Source organism: Mustela putorius, unplaced genomic scaffold, assembly GCF_011764305.1.
Source record: "Mustela putorius furo isolate JIRA1106 unplaced genomic scaffold, ASM1176430v1.1 tig00000129_pilon_pilon_pilon, whole genome shotgun sequence".
Classification (NCBI taxonomy): Eukaryota; Metazoa; Chordata; class Mammalia; order Carnivora; family Mustelidae; genus Mustela; species Mustela putorius.
The window spans coordinates 43,531,938-43,553,812 of NW_025421290.1; the positions used below are offsets into that span (position 1 = coordinate 43,531,938).

General features: G+C 55.7%; 1 protein-coding gene across 2 annotated transcripts; it reads right to left on the reverse strand.

The window, feature by feature from the left end:
- Window positions 1–7,542: 7,542 nt before the first annotated feature.
- On the reverse strand, window positions 7,543–18,104 carry SERPINA1 (serpin family A member 1). Of its 2 annotated transcripts, none has more exons than XM_004754759.3 (5): window positions 17,972–18,104; window positions 11,698–12,356; window positions 9,986–10,256; window positions 8,673–8,820; window positions 7,543–7,791 (listed from the first exon to the last, which is right to left on the reverse strand). In XM_004754759.3, the coding sequence occupies exons 2-5, from the start codon at window positions 12,350–12,352 to the stop codon at window positions 7,603–7,605; spliced, it is 1,263 nt and encodes a 420-aa protein (XP_004754816.1). In that variant the 5' UTR covers window positions 12,353–12,356; window positions 17,972–18,104; the 3' UTR covers window positions 7,543–7,602. The 2 variants fall into 2 exon arrangements, with proteins under 2 accessions (XP_004754816.1, XP_004754815.1); XM_004754758.3 differs by lacking the exon at window positions 17,972–18,104 and adding an exon at window positions 16,312–16,415.
- Between the last annotated feature and the right edge of the window lie 3,771 nt (window positions 18,105–21,875).

The window sequence follows — 21,875 nt, forward strand, 5'->3', positions numbered from 1 at the left end:
GAACATAGGGACGAGGTCGGGGAGAAGAGGTCTTAAAACTGCTTTTTAAACTTTCACCTTATGCTCTTTTGTATTTTTGTATTCATTTATGTGTGTATATGTTTATTACATCTTCTTTTGGATGTTAATTTTATTTCTTAATTCTAATTTTAACGTATTTGATTGTCTTTCTATGTTCCTACCGCACACATTTATACGGGTACGTGTATTTCGGAGTGCACCCGGCAAACTAGTCCCCGAGGGCTTTGGCATCGTGTCACTCCCGAGGGACACACGAATCTGGGGTGCGGGCTCACCGTCACTTCCCCATGGGGACTTCATCAAACCGCATGGGTCTGGTGACAGAGGAACCGAAACCCGCCTGGGCCTCTGCTTTTCTGGCGTCCAGGCGGGCTCTCTCTGTTTAGCCCCAGACTGTCCCTTCTCTAACGCCATATTCCCTGCCTGTGTTGCCAGAAGCCCGGGTCTCCCTTCTCGGTTGTCCCGGGCGTGTGCTGGCGTCGCTCCCCCCGCTCTGGGCCCTGGCACGGGGAAGGGGCAGTGTCCGTGGTGAGGGAGTCCCCAAGGACACAGGACTGTGGCCTCCTCTCCATGGGCATGCCCCTTTCGTGGAGCCCAGCTGGTGTGGTGTGAGTCTCACGAGCCTGTGTTCGGGACAACAGGTCACGTGCAGTTGTCCAGTCCATGGGCTGTGGGTCTATCTTCCCTCCCTGTGGCCGACCCCATGTGGCAGTGCCCCAGGGCAGTGGATGTGGTGTTAGAGGAGGAAAATCTCCTCACCTGTCACCTTGGGGACTGAGATGCCCCTATGGTTCTTCAGCCACTGGGAACTTAATGCCAAGTTCCTCTGAGTGTCAGTCAGGGCTGTTCCCACTGAACACGCGTGCCCAGCTACAGCTCCTAGAATACTTTCTTAAGCTAGCCTTATGATGGGTCCCGGATCTCAGTCCCCACATCATCGGTGAGCCCCACAGTCCACCCACCTGCTCCCCAGATAGCCCTCGAGTCCCTGCCCTGTGCTCGGATGGCAGGGGCCTCGGAGATGCTGGTCCCTCCGGGGACAGAGGCGCTGATATGTTGGGGAGGAGCTGGAAAAAAGCACACCTTTTAGCTTCGGACAGACCTGGTTCTAACCCACTGGGATCCTTCATTAGCTGCAGACCTAGGCAGGACACAAATGTTTCATCCCCCTGATCTTCCTCTTTAAAATGATTGTTGGAGACGCGAGTGAAGCCAAGCTAGCCATCAAACTCAAGGCCAGAAAGGACCTGGGAGATCATCTCTTTGGGGGGGGAGAGTGGTGGGTTTCGCAAATGAAACTTTACAACCAGTAAAGGGCCAGCGAGTGGGAGACGGGGCCATGAACCCAGATAAGAAAGGGGAGGAGGTGACAGACAAGGTAGTAAGGTTATCTGAGGAGTTAATGAATACACCTCAACCTTTCAGAGGAGGAATGCTGATGACAAGACCAAGGCCAGGATCTATTGAGCAGGAGGGCGGGGCCAGGGAGTCGGGGCGACCATGGCCATCCTTTGGAAATCTGGGGAGCAGGCTACTCTGGGAGAAAGCTGAAAAAGCATGCACTTTCTCCAGTAAGATAGTTAAGTGAGTGGGGCGGGGGGGGGGGAGCTACAGGGCAAGGGCAAGGGCAAGGACTCTGGCTCTGGCAGGAGTTGAAAAGGAACCAGGTAAGAAGGAAGGAGCTGGAGGCGTGTTGGAAAAACATGTTGGGAACATTGAAGGGTCCCTCCAGGAGACTCGTTTCTGCCACCTGCAGCTGGGGGAGACCCAGGTGAAGACCACCCAGGACACAGCATTCCTTCCCAGCCTGGGGCAGGTGGGAGAAGGGGAAAGTAACCCTCCAGCTGCCCCGCTCGCCAGCAGGCATCATGATAGCGGACCTACTATGCTCTGACGGCATTGGAATGGCGTGATTCCATCCCACCGGCGGTGCTGATCAGAACAGCCTTCCTGCCAATCTTACCCCTTTCAAATCCGAACCCAACCAGTCTGTCCTCAATGTTCTCCTCTGTTTAGTGGAGATAAGAATCCTGGCCCAGCAGCCCTACCTCGCTGACCAGTGTCAGCTCAGGAGGAGGCTGATGGGATGTACCTCACTCAGCAGAAGGCACTTATTCCCCAGACACGCTGGATGGGCTGGACGCGCATGGCAGGGGCCCTGCACGGGCTCCCTGGGTTTCCCCTACTCATAAGGCAGAGTCTCAGGGGGCTGGGACACCCAGTCCTGTGGGCCCACAGCCACCTCCACTGCAGGAAATAAGCCTGGGGAGCCCCCAGGGTGCTTTTCTGTTCTTCTTGGAAGTGGTCCTAGTCCAGCAAGACCAACAGACTCAAGGGCCATGGGAAGGGTGGGTTGCAGGGCCATGCAAGACCCAGAGTTCATTTTGCCTTGATACTGTCCTCACAGAGCTGTCAAGAGGAGAAAGTGAATTACAACATCACCAGAGCCTGGAATTGTGTCTGATACATGACTGACCTCTGAGAAACATCAGCCACCTGATGTCACCCGACTTGTGACTGCCAGGTCCCAGCCCTTGGGATCTTCACACTGGGAGCTGGCATCTGTGTCCTCTGGGCTCCGAAGTCCATTTGTCTATAGATAAATACCGCACAGATAGGCGGTAACAGCCACCTGCCGGGTGCCGAGCTCCAGGGAACCATGGGAAAGAAGAGCATTGGACTGCCCTGAGGCGGTTAGTGTCTTGTAGAATATCAATACCCATTTTACTGGCGAGAAAAGTGAGGCTCGAGAGGGGTGGTGACTTCCCCAGCACCAGGGCATGTGCTAGAGCCTTGAAAAGACCCCAGGCCATCTGACTCTCAGCTCAGGTCTTCAGAAAAAAAGTGTGCAAATACCTGTAATTCACTCAGCAGTCAATTTCATGCCGGTGAATCAAGAGGCAGGGGAAGCCAGCCCCCCAAGCCTCTACTTCCAGAATCTGCAGTCTGATGTTTAATATTCGGTAAGAACCAGTGCTGAAAAAAGACGCCGTGCGCCATCATCCATAGAGGAAACTTTGAACGAGCTCTTTCTCACTGTCCCCATTTTGCAGTGACAAGAGCGGAGGCCTGCTCAGATACAAGCGTGGTCTGGAGCCCTGTTCACAGTCATACTCATTCGAAGGCTTACCTGGCATTCCTGAATTCTGCGTGCTTTGTCACACTGCCTTGGGCATTTCCATCGTAACTTTTTTTCCTTTTTAAAAAAAGACTTTATTTGGGGGCCTGGGTGGCTCAGTGGGTTAAGCATCTGCCTTTGGCTCTGGTCATGATCCCGGAGTCCTCGGATGGAGCCCCACAGCCAGCTTCCTGCTCAGCGGGGCACCTGCTTCCTGTTTGTGCTCTCTCTCACTATCTCTGTCTCCCTCAAAATAAATAAGGTATTAAAGATAAGTAAATAAATAAATAAGACTTTATTCTTTAGAACAGTTTTAGGGTTATAGAACAATATACAATTTTGTTAACAATCTAGGGTTATAGAACAAAAGGACAGAGAGCTCCCACAGCCTTTCCCCCATCCCGCCACCAGTTCCCCTGATAGTAACATCTCGCACGGCCGTGGGACACTTGTGATAATTGAGGACTCAATATCAATGCTCCTACCCAGAGTCCGAACCCACAGTTTAAGTTTGGTTTGCTCCTGGTGCTGCAGTTTGCTGGCCTTTTATCCTGACCGCAGGAGCAAGAAACACTCTTCCACCTCCACCCAAAAGCAGGGTTCAGTGGCGCCTGCGACCAGATGGGCTGCAGGAGACTCGCTGCCCTCTGGGCCTGGGGCCCATGGGAAGTGGCCCAAAGTCTGAACTCTGCAGAGCTGCCCGGCAGCCCATAGTCCTCAGCATTCCACAGGTGGCTCTGCAGCTCGGCTCCCTGAGAGGCAGGTGGTCCAGAGCTCGGCAAGCAGGGCACAGCTGTGGGGCCCCCTCCAGATACGCAGCCTGAGAAGCAGCCCCTAGCTGGGGAGAGAGGGCAGTGCTCTGGGGGAGCAGTCTCAGAGCGGAGCCTGTGTGCCGCGCACGTGCTTGGCACCAACTCTCCCCACCCACCCTCTCCCAGCTGACTCCGGTGACGTCTCCAGACGTTTTGGCTAGAACCCTGGTTCTGAAAGAGGCTGCCATGCTGTCAGCTCTCCGGAGGAGGCGCCCAAATCCAACACAGCGCCATCGGTCCAGCTTACTTCCAATGCATGCCCCATGATTTCTAGAAGCAGGAAGGCAGGTGGTGCCCCGGGGGGGACGGGTGACCGACGCACCGGGGTTGACCATGGTGGCGGAAGGCAGGAGGACGGATGGGGGCTCTGGGCAGGGACCCATGTCCCAGCCAAGGAGACAGCAAGGGCCCCTACATGTGCGGGGAGCAAGTGACCTCATCCTTAGTATGGACACCTCCCTGAAACGAGCCTGTTGGAATCTACTGGAGCGACGAGAGTAAGGAAGCGATTGTTCTCAGGGAGGGAAAATGAATTGGAACCAGTTTCTTTGAGGGGAGGACGATTTACGGACCACTGTCACATTTAGGATGCACACACCCTTGGTTTCAATCCAGCTGGTGGTCTGAGAACGCCGGGAAAGCGATGTGATGAAGAATCAGATTTACTCAAAGTAGTTCAATGCCGCGCGGTGCCTTTCACGGAAAGCATGGCAAACAGAACAGCAGACGTTGGAAATGAGCATAAATAAAGCGATTTCTTTACTCTGCCATGATCAGCAGTCTTGAAATAGATCCTGAGTCACAGGGCTCCGCAGTGACTTTCAGCCTACCGAGTGGGCACCGGGTCTCAGAAAGGCCCCTTTGACCTCTGAGAACAAATGTCCCTGTAATCAGCCTTCAGCCCCCTTGGGCCAAGCCCGCCCTGCGGGACTGGAATGTGTTCCCCAGCCCTGAGCCCTCAGGGGCCGGGCTGCAGCCGGCGTGAGCCCGGACAGGTGGCTCCCACGTGGACCGGGAGGTTGGACTCGCCTGTGAGGTCTGAGCTGGACGGGACATCCCATGCTCCTGCGGCAGCCAGGCCCGAGTATGTCACCTGATTTCTAGGCCTGTGACAGGCCGGTCTTCTCACTGCCATCTGTCAATGGGGGATAATGAATCGTCGCCTGTGTCCGTCAGGGACTGGTCTCGAGGGTCAGAGTAGGCAGTGAATGCAATCAAAGGAACAGGCAAGGCGGAGGCTTCCGGCTGAACAGGCTCTTGCTGCTGCAGTCCTGTCCTCCTTAGGACAAATTGCTTGAACCCTGCGGGTTCTCAGGGGCCCGTGAACTCCCCATTGGGGATGTTCAGCTCATTTGAACTGGGTTTCTGCCACCAGAGCCCAGATGAATGGAACTGCAGGCGGTTCTTGGCAGCGGAATGATGGTTTCTCAGGTGAGTGCCCTGAGCTCTTCCAGCTTCTTGATTTTTCCCTGGTCTCCAGGAGTCCCAGCTGGCCTCTGCATGTACCCCTTCCTCCCCAGTACTGAGGGGTGTGCAGCGTGGTGCAGGTTGCTTGTTGAAGGCTGTGAGCTCTCCAGCCTCAGGTGGGACGGCTCCCACGAACCGGCTGCTTGCCCTCTGGGGAGGACGGTGTTTTCTCGCACATGTCTCAGCACCTGGCTGTGTGCCCCAGCATTGTTTGTGCTTCTGGTAGGAATTGGGCTTATGAGTGTGTGTTGTGGGGGGAGCATGGAGGGTATGCTCAGGTTCACCGGAACAAGTAGGGCTTCTGGAGCCAGCTCTGCCACTTATTAGCTCCATGACCTTGAGCAAGACCAGCAGCCTTTCTGAGCCTCTGTTTCTTCATCTGGAGAATGGGCACCTGAGAGCAGAGCAGCTCCACTCACTGCTCTGCAGCGCCGCTCTGAGGAGTACATGGAACGATGCTGGCGTTGCCCCTCGTGGGGCGCCAGGATTACAGAGGAGCTCGTGAAGGTCACAGATGTCGTCCCTTACCTGGGCACCCAGCTCTGCTTTCCTTCAAAGGCTGTTTTGAGGACCTGCTTTGAAGTGTACAACAACTCAGAGTCGGTGTTATAACCGTGATGAAGATGCTGAGGCCCAGAGAGGTTTGGTGACTTCGCCAAAGTCACACACCTGGGACGCTGCAAAGTTTGGACTTGTTCCCACTCTCGCATTGTCCTGGGTGTTTGACTCTGGTTGTATCATTAATGGAATTTGTGGAGATTAGAAGAGTCCAGGCAGAGGGATATCGGGATGACAGCAGACTTCTCTGGGAGACAGCTGGATTCATTATATTGAATTACATGGAATTGGACACATGTGGACATTCGGCCTTGAGAGGTGTAAATTTCATATGACTCAACCCAGGTGTGTAGATGCACGCTCAGCCTCCGCGAGAGCCTTAGGCGGGCATCACTAGGTTCTTAGAGGATGGGACAGTCTTTCCTACAGACAAGCACGTTCCTGTGAGTCTGGGAGCTGGCTCCCTCAGCCTGGGGGTCTGGCAGGACTTCCTGAGTGTCATTGTCCTGTGGGGCTCTAGAGACAGAGCCCCATGGCCCTTAGTGAAAGGGCTGCTCTGGAGTGGCCGCAGCTGTGATAAAGCAATTGTGGTTCCCTCTGAAGACCCCAGGGAGCGCCGTGGGGCAGGAACAAGGCCAGATGAACAGTGTCCCCCGTCAGAGCTTAGCCAAGGGAAGGCAGGGAGGGTGAGTGGGATTGGTGGCCTGCTTCTTCTCCTGTGACCAAGGAATCATCGGAATGACTTTCCAGAGCCACAACGTGGCCCCATGATTGCGTAGAAGAGGACACAGGGTACGTGTCTTGGGGTTGTGACAAGCCGGATGAATCTGAGCAGGTGACATAGACCCGCCTGGCGAGAAGAGGAGGTGGAGGGCCAGCCTGCTTCTAGGGGTCGTGGGTTTGAGGGTCCTGGGGCAGAGAAGGAAGGACAGGGACAGGAGTATGTGTTCTTGGCCTAAAGCCATCGAAAGTTTTCTAGGCAAAATCGACCGTAGCTTTTTGCAGGAAAGACCTTTGCGTGGTAGGAGCCCAAGCCAGGCGCAGGTGACAAGGTGGGATGGAAAGCGGACCGAGTAGTCTCTCTCTGTGGTTGCAGATGTGGCAGTTCCGAGTCCCCACGGGAGCTGGAGGCTCTGGGAGCCACAGGGGCAGGGGACAGTCTCGTGTGTGGCCTGTGCCGGCAGCCCTGCCGGGGGTGGGGCCCTCATGGGGGGCGCTGCAAGCACCAGCAGGGCTGGGGGGCTTAGCGAGAGGTGGATGCTTGGCGGAGGTGGGGGCGGTGGGCTGGTCTCTGCGCCCTGGCGAGCCCCTCTTGGGGATTCCCAGATAAGACTGTGAGACCCCAGAGCTTTTCCCCAGTGACTGGGGAAGAGCCACCAAAGGGAGGGTCGCGGGCAGCACTTCCTCCTGGCCTCGCAAGGCTCCTGGACGGTGTGAAAGCCCACTGCAGGGCAACACAGGGCCTACAGGAGAGACGCCGTGATGGCCCTTCCACCCGCTTCCCGGAGACAGAGAGGGAGACCTGGGAATGATGAGGGGCTGCAGGAGTCACACGTCACACTCGAGCCAGGGCAGGGTCACGCTTTAATGTCATCGGGGGAGGGAGTTGGACCTCAAAGGGAGTTACTACTGGGTGGGGTTCACCACCTTTCCCACGAAGAGGGGACTCTTGGTGTTTCTGTCGTAGATGATGATGAGGAAGGGGCTGTTGAAGTCGACACTTGGGGGCATCGACATGGGGATGGCTTCCATAAACGTGGCCCCGGTAGCTTCTGTCCCTTTCTCGTCAATGGTCAGCACAGCCTTATGCACCCCCTGCAGGGAGAGAGGACACCGGCCTGTTCTGAGTGGGGCCGTCCCTTGCCCCAGCCTGGGAGCCAGGCCTGAGGAAGGGGATGGGGCCCAGGGAGGGGCTCACTCAGACCTCCTCCACCTGGGTGTCCTTCTATACCACAGCCTCACTCCCTGCAGGCAACACACAGGCCCTCCCCACCTTCTCCAGGCCTTGCCTGACTGCACCGGTGGGCCCTACTTCTCCATCCTCACCAACCTTCTCAGCCTACGCGGGAAGCAACTCACAACCCCAACAAGGAGATTTCCCAGCCATTCATCTTCCGTGGCTCCTTCCTTGTTTCCGGTACCAGATGTCAGGCGCCCTGGGACCCACGACTTTGAGGGGGGCCTTCCCTGTGTCCGGTCCACACCAGGCATTCAGTTCCCAGCCAGCCATTGAGCAGTGGCTGGATCTTTGGTCACTTTCCACTTTTCTGAATAAATGGCATCTTTAGGTGAAATCACTCATTCACCCAGACTCCGTGATCGGCCAGTAGTTCCTGGGTCACAGATGCAAGGGACAGAAGTCCTTTGAAATCATGGAGCCTGAGCCTGTCTTGGTAAATATGGGTCCATCGAGGCCCAAAGAAGGGAAGGCCCTGGCCAAAGATGACCCGGAGGCACCAGCGCAGAGGAGGTCCCTAGCTTGGCAGCAGCCCGAGAGGCCCCTTCCTCCATGGTCACCTGCCCACGTTCCAGTCCCAGGGCATCCAGTGACACTCCTCTGGGACCTCAGTCTGCAGGTGCGTCTGTGTCCCTTTGTCCCTCCCCCACCTCTGAGCTGCAGCGTCACAGTGTGACACACTGTCACAGCGTCACACACTGTGACACCTTCTGACCCAAGGGCATCAGGGACAACTGACCTTGGACAGCTTCAGGGGCTCTTTCTCCGTGATCCCCGAGAGATCAGCGTCATTGCTGAAGACCCTGGTGATGCCCATTTTGCTGAGGACGGTTTTCAGATCGTAGGTTCCAGAAATGGTCAGTTTGGGCAAACGTAAATTGGCAGACCTGGTATGACAGGAAACAAACGGGTTTCACACACGTGGAGTATCTCATTTCTGGCTCTTCGTCCTGCTCGGCGGCCCTCTCCCTCCCACACGGGGACTGGAGGTGCGCGAATGGGTTTATTCTATTTCTTGTTTGTCCAGCCCCTGGGGCCCAAGAACATAGAGTCACAGGGATGGGTTTGTCCTGCCAAGTTTGAAGGGGCTGCCTCCTGTCTCCTCTGAGCAGCCCTCTGGACACTCCCCTGGGGAGCCCTGCAGGGTTAGGTTCCCCCTGATGGAGACATCTCCAGGGTCTGAATCAAGGGCCTGCCAGTGTGAGCTGACAGGCACTGGGGCTCCCCGTGAGCATCTCTGGGGTCTGCCATCCCTTGTTCTCCTTCCTCAGCCTCCGGTGCGGGAACACAGGGTGAGGTCGGGGAGAAGGCATCTTAAAACTTAAATTAATTTATTTTAATTTTAACCTTATGCTTGTCTGTGTTTTCATATTCATTTATATATGCACATGTTTATTATGTCTTCTTCTGGATGTTAATTTTACTTCTTAATTCTAATTTTAATGTATTTGATTATTTTTCTATGTTCCTACCGCACACACTTATACGGGTACGTGTATTTCGGAGTGCACCTGGCAAACTAGTCCCGAGGGCTTTGGCATCGTGTCACTCCCGAGGGACACACGAATCTGGGGTGCGGACTCACTGTCACTTCCCCGTGGGGACCTCATCAAACCGCATGGGTCTGGTGAGAGAGGAACCCAAACCCACCTGGGCCTCTGCTTTTCTGGCGTCTAGGCGGGCTCTCTCCGTTTTGCCCCAGACTGTCCCTTCTCTAACGCCATATTCCCTGCCTGTGTTGCCAGAAGCCCGGGTCTCCCTTCTTGGTTGTCCCGGGCACGTGCTGACGTCGCTCCCCCCATTCTAGGCCCTGGCACGGGGAAAGGGCAGTGTCCGTGGTGAGGGAGTCCCCAAGGACACAGGATTGTGGCCTCATCCCCATGGGCATGTCCCTTTCACGGAGCCCAGCCGGTGCGGCGTGAGTGCCACGAGCCTGTGTCCGGGACAACGGGTCTCGCACAGTCGTCCAGTCCACCGGCTGTGGGTCTACCCTCCCTCCCCATGGCCGGCCCGACATGGCAGTATCCAAGTCGTTCTCGGTTTGGGAATCACCTGGTGTGTCTGTTTTCCAGGAACTTAGCCAGGACTTCCTTGGTCAGCGTGTCCTCCAGGTGGTGCATTTTGCCCTGGTCGGGGAGGATGAAGATGGCGGTGGCGTTGCCCACGTAGTCCATGAGCAGGACCCAGCTGGACAGCTTGTTGCAGTGGTGGACGTCGAACATGCCCAGCCGGCTCATCATGGGCACCTTGACGGTGGTGTGCTCGTCCACGTGGAAGTCCTCCACTGTGGTGTGCTCCGCCTCGAAGGGCTTCTCCCATTTGCCTGAGGAAGGGCGGGGAAGGGGGCGTCAGCCAGAGGTGGGAGAAGGTTGGGACCATGTGGGGGGGATAGACCGGCCCTGAGCCTCCTTGCTGGGGTCCTACTGTTGGAAGGATCTTTGATTTCACCACCTGTAAAGCGGAGCTGCAGCAAAGTCTGCCGAAAGGACTTTGGGGAGAGCAATGCGAGACCCGTGAGGGATTCAGAATGTGTATCTGATGGAGGCCGAGGGATGCCAAGCCGCATTGCAGAGCGAGCATTTTTACTTGTATTTCATGCTTACTTATTTGAGGGGGGCTTGGGAGGTTCTACATGAAAACGACTGACATCAGCCCTACTCAGCACCTCCCTGTCCAAGTCTCCCTGCCCCTCGTTAGCGGGCGGTCCTTGTCATTCAGGGAATCACTCTCACCACGACTCCAAGGCTGTGTCTGGATCACTGTGTGGAACACAGGTGCCTGGGCAGCTCCTCCCCACCCTCCACCCCCCCCACACCAAGAGAGCAGCCCCATCCGGGCAAGTCAGAGTGGGAAGGTGCCCTGGGCACCCCCGCCTGCACCCAACTCTCCCATTGTACAGAGATGGAGACTGAGGCTGGAGAGAGGCCAGACCCACCAGAAGCCTCACAGCAGAGCGGGGACCTCAGATGCTCTGCTCTGGCCCCAGGCTCTCCGTTGGGCTGTTGCCCCCCGAGCGAGGAGTCGCCGGCACAGTGAAGGAAGGCTTTCTGGCCTTGCTCTTTACCCCCACTCCCTCCAGGCCATCTCCACGGGCTGTTCCGCTGCCTTAGAGCACCCTCTGTGGTCCACAGGGCCCCCACGTTGCCACTGCTCAGGGAGGAGGCCAGGCTGAGATTCAAGTTCAGTCGAGCACTTGCTGTGTGAGCGTGCGGCCCTGGTTTCTTTGTAACTTGTTCTATCCTCAGGGAAACCTGACAACAAGGGTATTAGTATGTCCCCATGACAGAGGGAAGACCTCAAAGTGGTAGGATGGCTTGCCGCCCATCAAAGAGCTAACAATCGGTAGGGAAGGATTCCAACTCTGGTGTTTCTGACGTCAAAGCTTTCCCTCTTTCTGACACAACAACTGCAGTGCAGTTGTCAGAAGTTGTGTTCCAAGAAAACCCATTCCCTTCATACACTCTGCTAAAACCGCCTGTTTTTAGTTAACTCCCTGGTGGGGGCTGACAAGGCACACTAGCACATCAAAGGCTCTGAGAAGTCCCGCAGAGAAGATGGTGATGTGACCGTCCCACCCATCATCATCTGATCTCAGTTGATCATGGAATGTATGACAGTGGTTAATTAGGAAACCAATTAATGCATGTGGAGACACACCACCCTATGCATCCTGGATGGCTATGGAAAGTTTAACAATGGCGTGTTAGAGAATATTTTTGGATGTTTTTATGGGAACAAGCTCAGGCTGGTGTTGGCAACCTTACCTTTAAAGAAAATGTAATTCACCAGAGCGAAAGCTGTGTCTTTGTCAAGGTCTTTGACCAAATCCACAATTTTCCCTTGGGTTCCCTTCTCAACATAATCGTTGATCTGTTTCTTGGCTGCTTCGGTGTCCCCGAAATTGGTGGAGAAGGCTTCTGAGTGGTACAGGTTCTTGACATCCTCCAAAAACTTATCCAGTAGCTTCATGCCCTCAGCGATGAAGAGACCATTGCCAGTGGTCAGCTGCAGCTGGTTGTCTGGGTGGTTGAGGGTGCGGAGAAGTTGCTGGAAGCCTTGGTGGACCTCACCCTCGGCTCTCTCAGTGAGGTTGAACCTAAGGCCCTTCATGATCTCGGAGTGAGTGTCACCCTTGGCCCCCAGAGAAAGCAACGCAAAGGCGGTCGCGATGCTCACGGGGGAGAAGAAGATGTTGGTGGTGTTGGACCCATGCGCCACCTGGCGGTACATGCTGAAGGCGAAGTCGGCCAGGTTCGGGGCAATCTTGTGGCAGGCTGGCTCCTCATGGTGCTCATGGTCGTGGTGGGGTGCACCTGTGTCCTGGACAGCGGCTCCCAGGGGACTCGAGGCCAGGGAGCGGGGGGCCAGGCAGCACAGCCCCGCCAGCAGCAGGAGGCCCCAGGGAACGGAGGATGCCATCGTCCTGCAAGACAAAGAGGGGGTGCACCACGCCTTAGTCAGGTCACATGGCGAGTTCCCCGGCCGCTGATTGACCCCAGGTGGAACATCCAGTTTACTAAACATCTACTATGTGCTGGCCCCAGCCGAGCACTCTCCTACATGCTCATCACGGAAAGACAGAACGGTAATTAAGACTTTACATGGCTCACCGTGTGCCGAGCCCCATTCTGTGCACTTTGTTGTCTCATCTTATTGTCCTCTTGCAATGACTTATGACCTAGGGCACAGGACCATTGTCCATTCACAGAGGAGGAGACTGAAGACCAGAGAAGTTGAAGTCATCTGCCCCAAGGCCACAGAGCAGGAAAGTAGTAAGAATCACAGACCCGGGCCATCTGGGTGGGAGTCCATGCTCTTGATGGCTGCCCTATCCCCTGCAGTGGCCCTGTGTGCAGGTGTCACAGCTTCTGTCTTACATAAGGGGAAACTGAGGCACAATGAGCATAAGAGACTTGTGCACAACTACCCAGGAATCAGGCCAGATCAGGTTCATGTACGACTGGATGTGGATGGGAACATTTCTACTGAGTCTTTTCATGTAGCAGACATGAGGCTGCTGCCCAGAGAGGGTAAGATTCTGCCCAGGGACACACAGCCAGAACCCATGGAGCTGAAGGGCTGTCCCCATTGCCCTCATGGTGAGTCTCAGCCCCCAGAGCTTCTGCCTGAGCTGAAGGGCAGCCCCGCACACATTTGTGGCCTCAGCTGCATGAATGCACTGAGGTTCCTGCAGTCAACTTACCTGCTCGTCCTTGTCACCACCTGTGTCCTAGCTCTGGGCTCGCCCATGATGTGGGCAGTGGGTAGTGACTTCTCCAGTAAGTTGGGGGTTGTGTGGTTGTGTGTGGGGTGGGGTATAGGAGCCTCACACATTCCTTCCAACATCAGGGCCCCTAAACTTCTGCTTTCTCCATGCCCTTCTATCAAAGGCCACACCCTGTACCCCCAAAGAGTTTCTTTTTGAATCAAACAACAAAATGAAGCCCAGCGTTGCTTTCTCTTCACTGCCCTTTTTCTGGCCTTCATGCCTCTAAAGCATCCAGACCGGACGGACCGCACATTACGCAATACGTGTTTTTATTTTTCTTAAACTACAGCGGAAACAGAGCTGCTGGTGGTCGCACTGGCTCTGCAGAGGTCCACGCCCTTGGCTCCTCTTTGCTTCCCTGCTTGGGTTTGGGGTGGACTTTCACGGTTTGCAGAAACCCCTCATCTCTGTGGGGCTCAGAGATAATGAGGGATTTGGGCCTCTGCAGGGTGGGGACACCAAGTATGCCAAAAGGCCTCAGGGGCTGTGGCTTCCAGCCCTGATGGCACCGCTACCATCCCCTTGGCCTTGGGCAGGCAAGTCCCCAGCTGTCAAAGCTGCAGTGGGGGAAGACCTAAATGAGTTTCCCCTATACTACTATACTACTATCCCCCTATACTACTATACTACTATCCCCCTATACTACTATACTATACTATTCCCCTATACCCCTATACTACTGTTGGATTCTCAGTTAGAAGCTATTTGGGTTTGGTGGAAGAAAATGGACTGAGACTACCGTTGTGGGGGTAGGGAGTGGATGGCTGCCCTCTCCCTCCAGGGATTGCTGGTCTGGGCTGGCTGGGAAGGGGCCACAGCTGTGGTGAGCCCATCTACCAGGTATAGCATCACTGATTCTGGCTGCTTCTTTTTATAGTAAAAGGTCTGAGGCCCAGAGAGGGTCAGGGCCTTGCCAAGGTCACACAGCAAATCAGTGACAAAGCTGGATTGAGTCTTAGTTTTCCTGCCAATTGACCTGCAGACTGAGATAGCTGTGTCCTCTGGTCTCAGACGGTGAGTGCCAGAACCGGACCTTGATGGACACTCACACTGGGTGGGCACACAGGAAGTGAGCCATCCCCTTATCTGGTCAAATTCTAGATCCACCCATGAGCATAAAATGAATGATCAGGGGTGACCCAGCAGGGTCCAGGAGAGCCACTGGGCCATCAACAACCTAAGCCTGTCACTGAATAAGTCCACGCATGACCCAGCCAGGACACGTTTGGGCCAGCAGCCCTGGGGACATGACTTCATTCCTCTGAACCTTGGCTTTTTGTCTTGGAGAAAAGAATCCTTCTCTGGGCAGATGTGAGGGTAGGTGGGCAGGCACCTGTTGGGTGTGGAAGCTCTCCCCCTACCTGCGCACAGGTGGGGTACACGTGTAAAAACCAGCAGATTTCTTCCTGGCTGGTTGCCACATTGCCCAGGACCAGAGAGTCTGGAGAATTTTAAATTCAATTCCCCAAGTATTTATGTTTTGCCTCCTAGCTGCTGCTGAACCCCACGCCAAGAAAACACCAGCACCGCCATCGCTGTCCTGGTTGTCACCCCCATAAACAGCAGGTGTTTCATGCACACTGTCTCAGCTAATGTCCCCTCAACGCTTACCCTGTGGAGCGGGAATAATTATCAGCCCCATTTTATAGATGGAGAAATTGAGGCCTCTGGAGGTCGAGCAACATACTGAAAACCACAGACCTGGATGCCTGTGAATCTGGGGTTTAATGCCAGGCAATGTGGATCCCATAACTCGGCACTCCATCCTTCTCCGTTTACAAAGCTGAAGCCAGAGACCTTGAACTAGAAAATGTTGAAGTGGTCGGGCTAGGTGAAGAGGGACAGGGTCGCTTGTCCATTGGCTCAGGCCAGTGGCTCTGAGGCCAGAGTTCCACAGCAGCTGTGTGACCTTGGACAGGTTAATTAACCTCTCCAAATCTCCATTCCTGGAGAGGACAAGGGTGCTCTTCCTCACAGAGCTATTGTGCAAATTAAATATGTGCAAAGTGCCAAGAAATGCTTGACACACAGTCAGCTGTCAGGGAGACTTAGCTGTTACCAATATATGTATATTTCCGAGTGCCATGTGGGAGCCTGGTGGCCTTGGCCTTGGTCATCTTTGTAGCCCCCATTTCCAAGAACTGATGACAGAAAAATTATCTGCTTCCCATGCTGCAGAGATCAAGGCTGGGGCCGGGGCGGGATGAGAGCGAAGAGGGCCAAGATTGTCTCCACTGTGCCCAAGAGGACAGAGAGGTTGAACAGTAGTCCAAGGTCACCCAGCATCAAAGAGGCCTCAAGGCCAGCCCAGTTGTGTTTCTCCCATTCCCCAGCTGGCTCCTAAGAACCAAGAGAATTATGTTGGTGGGAGGAAGAGGTTAGGGAGGGTGAGATCTCGGGCCAGGTGACCCCAGTTGGAATCCTGGGTAGTGTGCAATTTAGAGCAAGTTATGAGCTTCTCTGTTCCTGATTTCCTTAAAATGGGCATAATCTCAGTAACCACCTCAGAAGGTTGCTCTAAGGCTCAAATGGCTGACTGCAACCGGCTGGCTAGATCAAGGGCTCAGGAGCACCGCTGAAGCCCTGAACCTGGGCCCCGTCTCCAGGGTCTCCCATCTTCCATTGTGCATGAGGGCGCCCAGAGACCCACTGAGCACAGGGGGGGCCCATCATGGTTCTGTTCTGGGTGTCTCTGCAGAGGACAGAGGCCCGATGTGTGGCTGGAGCTCTGGGCTCTGGTCCTGCCTGGGCTCCCCACTGTCCCTCTCTGGGCCTTACTTTTCCTACCCGTGGCAGGGGAAGTACAGGGAAGGTGGTGAGGCCAGCAGGAGACAACCAACAGGAGGGACACCGGAGCTGTGCCGGCAGGAACATGCTCCTTCCTGGGGTGCCCACTTCCGCACGGCTCACTGAGGGCCAGCGTATTCACCAGTAGGTACTAGGGAGACCCTAGAGCAGGCTTGGGAGCGGAAAGGACCTCCGGGGTCACTGTTGCCATGACAACAAGGGGTCCAGCCACAGCCTGTTCCATCCTCCCTGTGTCCCCGGGACCTGCCTGGCAGCATGGGAGGCTTTCAGGAGGCTCTCTCCGGTGGGAAGGCATACTTACAGTTACTGTCCCAGGCCGCGGCCGGTGACCAAGGCTGAGGAGACAGAGCCTTGTCTCTGGTTCCTATTTAAGCCGTGGACCCACAGGGATGATGGGGGAGGTTGCTGGTGAATATTAACTAAGGTCACCCCAGTTATCGGAGGAGCAAACAGGGACTAAGTCCAGAGGCCACCTCTGAGCTGTCCACCCACACCCACCGGTCTGCACCCCGGCCCGGGCAGCCCAGGGCCCTCTGTCCCGTCTCCCAAAGGGAGTCATTGTACCCGGCCCATAAAGCGTGGCGTCCTGCATTCACGGAGAGGTGGTATGACTCAGGCACTCTTGGGGACAGCCTCCCCTCCCACTGGGGAATTCTCAGTGGCTGACCCAGTGAGAGCTACCATTCACCCAGCCACCTTGAGATGCCTCCTGCGGGAGATGCTCTGCGGCCTTGGGAGGGGCGGGGAAGTGAAAAGCACCACCTTTGTTAGGGAAGGAAACCGAGGTCCGGAGTGGAGAGGCCAGGCTAACCCTGGACACGAGCTCTGTTGATTTTCCCGAGGAGGAACGGGGACCATGACTGCTGCTGACACAGCGGCCTTGGGCTAGCATGGTCAGGGATGTGCACAATAACTTCTGTCAAGGGCCTGGCACACAGGGGGCTTTTCATCTGGGTCTGCTCAGCCTGGCTCTCTGGGCTTCTCTGGGCAGGACAAGACTGAATTCTTTGCCAGCTTCAGCCTGTTTCTGTTTCCATGGGGTGTGGCTCCCAGCAGAGGAGTGCGAGCCACACAGGGCTTGAATTTTCCTGGGAACATGGCCCTGTTCTGGGGCTGCTACAGACCCCCAAGGGGCTGGCGGTGGGGAAGGTGCTGGTGCAGGGTTGAGAGTGACTGGGCCTCCTTTGACTGCAGTCTCTTTAAAAGCCTAAGGCGGACCGCATCCCTCTCGGTGTGCTCGGACAGCTGCCCCGCACAAGCAGGCGCTCCACGGACATTTGATGGAGCAGCTGCGTGCATTTGTGTCCTTTCTCTCATCCCCCGGTCCCAAACGAGGGACTGTGCCCAGTGAACAGCCTGTAGCTTCCTCTGCTACATAGTTTCAGATGTGAGAAACTAGCTCCCCTATTTGCTGACTATGAGATCTCAGACAAGCTGTTTTACCTGCCCCTGCCTCAGTTTCTCCACCTGTAAAATGAGGTTTGAAACGGTACCCACCTTGGTGGGCTGCCGTGAGGATTCAATGCGGTCGTTCCGGGTTAGCTCAGAGCCCGGGGCTGGGTGTGCACGGTGAGCCCCTTATGAAATGGTCCTACATGTGCCGGTGGGTCTCCCTGGTGTCACTGTTTGGGGGGAGCTTCCCGGAATGCGCCCCAGGCTCTTTCCCCTCAGCTGGCTGGATGGGCTTCTCCTCACTGGGGCTCTCCATCCCCTCACAGCTCAGAGAGCTAGTTGACTGGGGTGAGGCCTGACCTCCATACCTCCTGGGCACCTCTTCCTCATCCCATGCCTCAGTTTCTCTGTCTGTACAATGCCTCCCTCCAAACCCAGCTGCCCCTCCCACTTCCCACAGGGGGTGGGCCGTGCCGAGTGCCCCATCTTGCACGCTGTTGCCAAGCTTGTTTCCCACAGCCCAGTGGCCTCAGGGTTTGTGGGAAGGCTCTGCCCTACACCCCCTCTACCTCCAATCCTTGAGCTGCGGTAGCCTCCACACCTCCTGCGGCAGCCTCCTCCTCCTCCTCCTCCTCCGGGATTCTGTATGCACCCTGCACCCTGAGCAGTGCACGGTCTCTGCCAGCCTTGGAAGGAAGCTCTGAGTGTCAGAGGCAGCGCGTCCGGGAGGGGCGGGGAACGGGACAGGAAGCCTCCTTGCACAAAGCCGTGGGTAGCTAGAGGGTGCAGCTGGCCCTCCCTGACCCAGGCAGCCCTTGTCACCTGCTCTTCTAGCTGTGTCCAGCCTATGTGACCCTGACGAGTCACCCAGTCCCTCTGAACTTCTGTAAGAGGGAGGGTCGCCCTGGGCTCAGGGGGTTCATGGAGAGAGCAGGTGTCACTGTCCTGGCCTAGGGCCTGGCATGGCATCTTGGCAGCTTTCCAGGAGCAGCCGTAGAGGGAAGGACTGAGTCACCTGCACAATACCCAGTGGGAGCCCCACGGAGGCTGAGAAGGGTCTTGTGTATGGGGGATGTGTGTATTGCGGACTTTGGGTTGGGTACAGAAGGGCTGTGAGATGTCCCAGCAGGGACTGGGACATTTGGAGAGGGAGCGTGTGAGGGGCTCCGGGGCCCTGTCCCGTCTGAGTCCAAGGTTCCATGCTCAGCCCTTCCTCATCTCCCCATCCTTGCGCTCTGGGGTCCCCAATCCCCCGGGATTTCCTGCTGCAGAGGAGCTGCTCTGGACAAACGATCTAGGAACGGGATGGGAGGATATGAGCAACAGAGCAAGGATGGAATCCTGGTTGGGAGTGGGGGAGGGGCACCCAGTGACCAATCTCTGCAGCAGCCGTTCCATGAACCAAAGAGCCGTGCTGGGGAATGCCTTGCCCACGTGCTCACTTCTGGATCCGTCGGTGGTAGCCTGGCTCCCAGGGAGTGAGTGCGTCCTAGGAACATCCTGTGGACTGGTTTAAATAAGAAGCTTCTGGGGACACCTTCCCAGACTCGGGGCCCAGCCTAGGGGTGGGAGTAGGCTGGAGAGAAGTCTGAGAGCTCAGCTGTGGGGTCTTCGGTGGTAAGGGAGTGAGGGGGAGGGTGTGCGAGGGGCCCTGGGCCAAGAGTTCTTTCTGCACACACACACACACACACACACACACACACACACAAAAAGGGGGCACCTGGGTGGCTCAGTTGGTTAGCCAGGCTGGTGGCTCAGGTCAGGAGGGGCAGCCAGTCACCAGCAGAGCTCCCTGGTGAGCGTGGGGACCAGGACTGTCCCACGTAACACAAAGGTGCACCGGTCTCTCACAGTAGGCTCCCCCTTGGGTCCCCCCTTGCTCACTACGGGGTCCCTCCCCTCCAGACACTGGCTCCCTCCTTCCGTGTGGGGCAGCGGTTAAGGCCTGGGCTCAGGAGCCCAAACATCCGAGTCAAGTCTGAACTCTACCCTGTCCTTCAAGAGAACTTCACCGTGGACCCTCCCTGTGCCTCTGTCCCCTCCTCTGTAAGAGGCAAGATGCGATCTATCGCTTTGGCAAGATGAGGTCTATTGCTTGTATCAGGACTGTCAACAAAGCATGAGATGATTTCATGTAAGACTGAGGGCAGCTCAGCCCAGGTGGGCCCTAGGTCGATGTCTACCATGGGATCTTTGTGGATGGGACCCGGGCCTGGGAGCCCATTTAGATGCGTCCCTAGGATCTGAGTAGGAGAAGGACATGGGAACAGCGCTCCTTGTCCAGGCAGACCTCTTTGCATTCAAGCTTCTGCTGATCCCCAAAGGCTCCAGTCCCTTTCTCCTGGGCTCTGAGCTCATTTTGCTTCCTGGAGGCCAAGGGTGGGGAGCAGAGCGCCGAGTTGGGTGTCGGGTGGTTGGAGCCCCGTCGACTTGCGGGGCTGATCTCAGAGCCTGGGTTTCCTCATCTGGGAAATGGGGATAATGAGAATCTTTTTCTCATGTAGTCGTTGTGAGCCTCGAATGAGGGGATGCCTGTGGGGTGTTCTACCCCGGGCCTGCTCTGTGGGCATAACTGACACCTGCATCTGCCTTGCCAGAGCCTGTTCACGTTCAGAGGTTAATTGGATGCTCTCAGCTTTCCCTCCCAGGACGTGAATTAAATCGGCTGTGAATTTGCGTCCTGTTGGCATCTTGCAAATCATCCACCTTGCGACACCCCTGTGTGTGGTTCCGGTCTTAGTTTTTCTGGAAGTGTCTGTCTTACCCACAGCTTCTTGTTTTCACTCTTCCTCCTTACTCGGAGGAAAAGAAGGCAGATCTATGCACTGTAAGGGATAGAAGGAATAAAGCACGACTCTGTAGCTTTATCCCCTATGTGTTAGAATCAATAAAACCATTATTTGTATTATAACTAACATTTTCTACACTTCATTTTAACTTCATTGAATTTATGGGCCATTATGGTCGTGATGGCCCTTCAGCTTTTAGGAGACTCAGCTTGTCCTCATTTAACGAGGGAGTCACCATCCCAAAGTAACTAGACCCTCCTAAAAGACATACCACTAGACTCTGGAAGTTATCTCTTTTCTTTTGTTAGTGATGCGTGCCAACCTTCAGCACGCATACACAGTTCGAGCGATGACCGCCCATTTCAGTTCCCTTGTCATCTTCTCTGTCTCCCCTGCGGGAGGAAGGGAGCAGGTGTGGCAGGGGTTCTCCCGGGAGCCCTGGCGAGCACTGGCTGTGCGGGACTCATCCCTGTGTGGGGCCGAGGGAGACCCCGAAGGACTTTGGAACTTGTTTTTCAGAAACTCGAGGCCTGCGTGGGTAGCTCAGATAAGAAGGGCATTAGGGATCTTTGAACTTGCCCAACTCTGACCTTGGGTTGAAATGGTTCGATTCACCTTGCTGTCTCCTTTCCTGTTGACTTTAAGCCTTTCTGTTTGCTCGGTCTTAGGGAATCTTTTGCTACTCTTGTTTGGGGATACAAACCCCCAAACTGACTCCAGAAGGGCCAAGAGCTTCCTGTCTCCTGGGCTCTGTCTGAATCCCGTGCGGTAGATAGCGTTAATATTCCCTTAGTACAGACAGGGAAACCGAGGCACCAAGAGATCCCCCGAGGCTGACAGTGCGGCTGGTCCGCCTCCTTCTCCCTGCCCCATCACTCCCTCTATCTGTTGGCATCATATGGGGTCATCTTCCTTAATTCTTCCCACCTATTAATGGATATATCATCTATGTATTCACTCACTAAACCTCCTGTACTGATCACCTTCAGAGTTTGCAAACGTAGAAGGTGTGCTCTTCCCGCTGTCCAGAAACTTGCACCCTACTGTGGGTTGAGCCTGGGCACCACAGAGCCCCTTTCAGATGTCCCTGTGAGCGAGGATAAGGCAGAGGGATGGAGAAGAGGGATGGGCTCAGAAGATAGGCAGGAGGCAGGAGCCACAGACGAGGGTTGCCCTGGGGGTAAGCGCCAGGAAGGCACTGGGGCTGCCTCTACGGCTTCCAGCAGCTCTCCTGGAGTCCACATATCCAGACTTTCTCTTCACTTCTCTTTCTGGCAACTGCTCCAACCTTAAACATAGTCTCCCTATCCCCCGGTGATAGGAAGGACCACAGATTCTAAGGGCAAAGTCCACAGCCAGCTGGTGAGAACCTGGGACACTGCACTTTTTGGCAGCTTTCATATCTGCCTCTCCCTGTGTCGCACTTCATTCCTGGGGCTCAGTTCCCCATCACCTGCCCCAGCAGCCCCTCCCTTGCCCGGGTACTAGTCCTGGGCATCCCCTGAGACCTGGCTTCCCCTGAAGTCCTCTCCGGTGGACGCTATTCTCCGGCATCCCTGACCCGGGGCGGGAGGCAGGAGAAAGTCCTATTCTCCTGGCCCGCAGCTGAGTCCAAACTCTCTCCCTCCGGCAATCAGGTAGTTACCCTCCCTGGCCAGGCCCACCTTCTCCCGGCCTCATCCCT

Excerpts from the sequence above, each read along its gene's own strand:
- SERPINA1 (XM_004754759.3), bottom strand. The coding sequence starts at position 12,352 with ATGGCATCCTCCGTTCCCTGGGGCCTCCTGCTGCTGGCGGGGCTGTGC. Across the intron at positions 8,821-9,985 it reads CTGGAAAACAGACACACCAG|GTCTGCCAATTTACGTTTGC; the intron begins GTGATTCCCAAA and ends CTGTCATACCAG. Across the intron at positions 7,792-8,672 it reads AGCCCCTGAAGCTGTCCAAG|GGGGTGCATAAGGCTGTGCT; the intron begins GTCAGTTGTCCC and ends CTCTCCCTGCAG.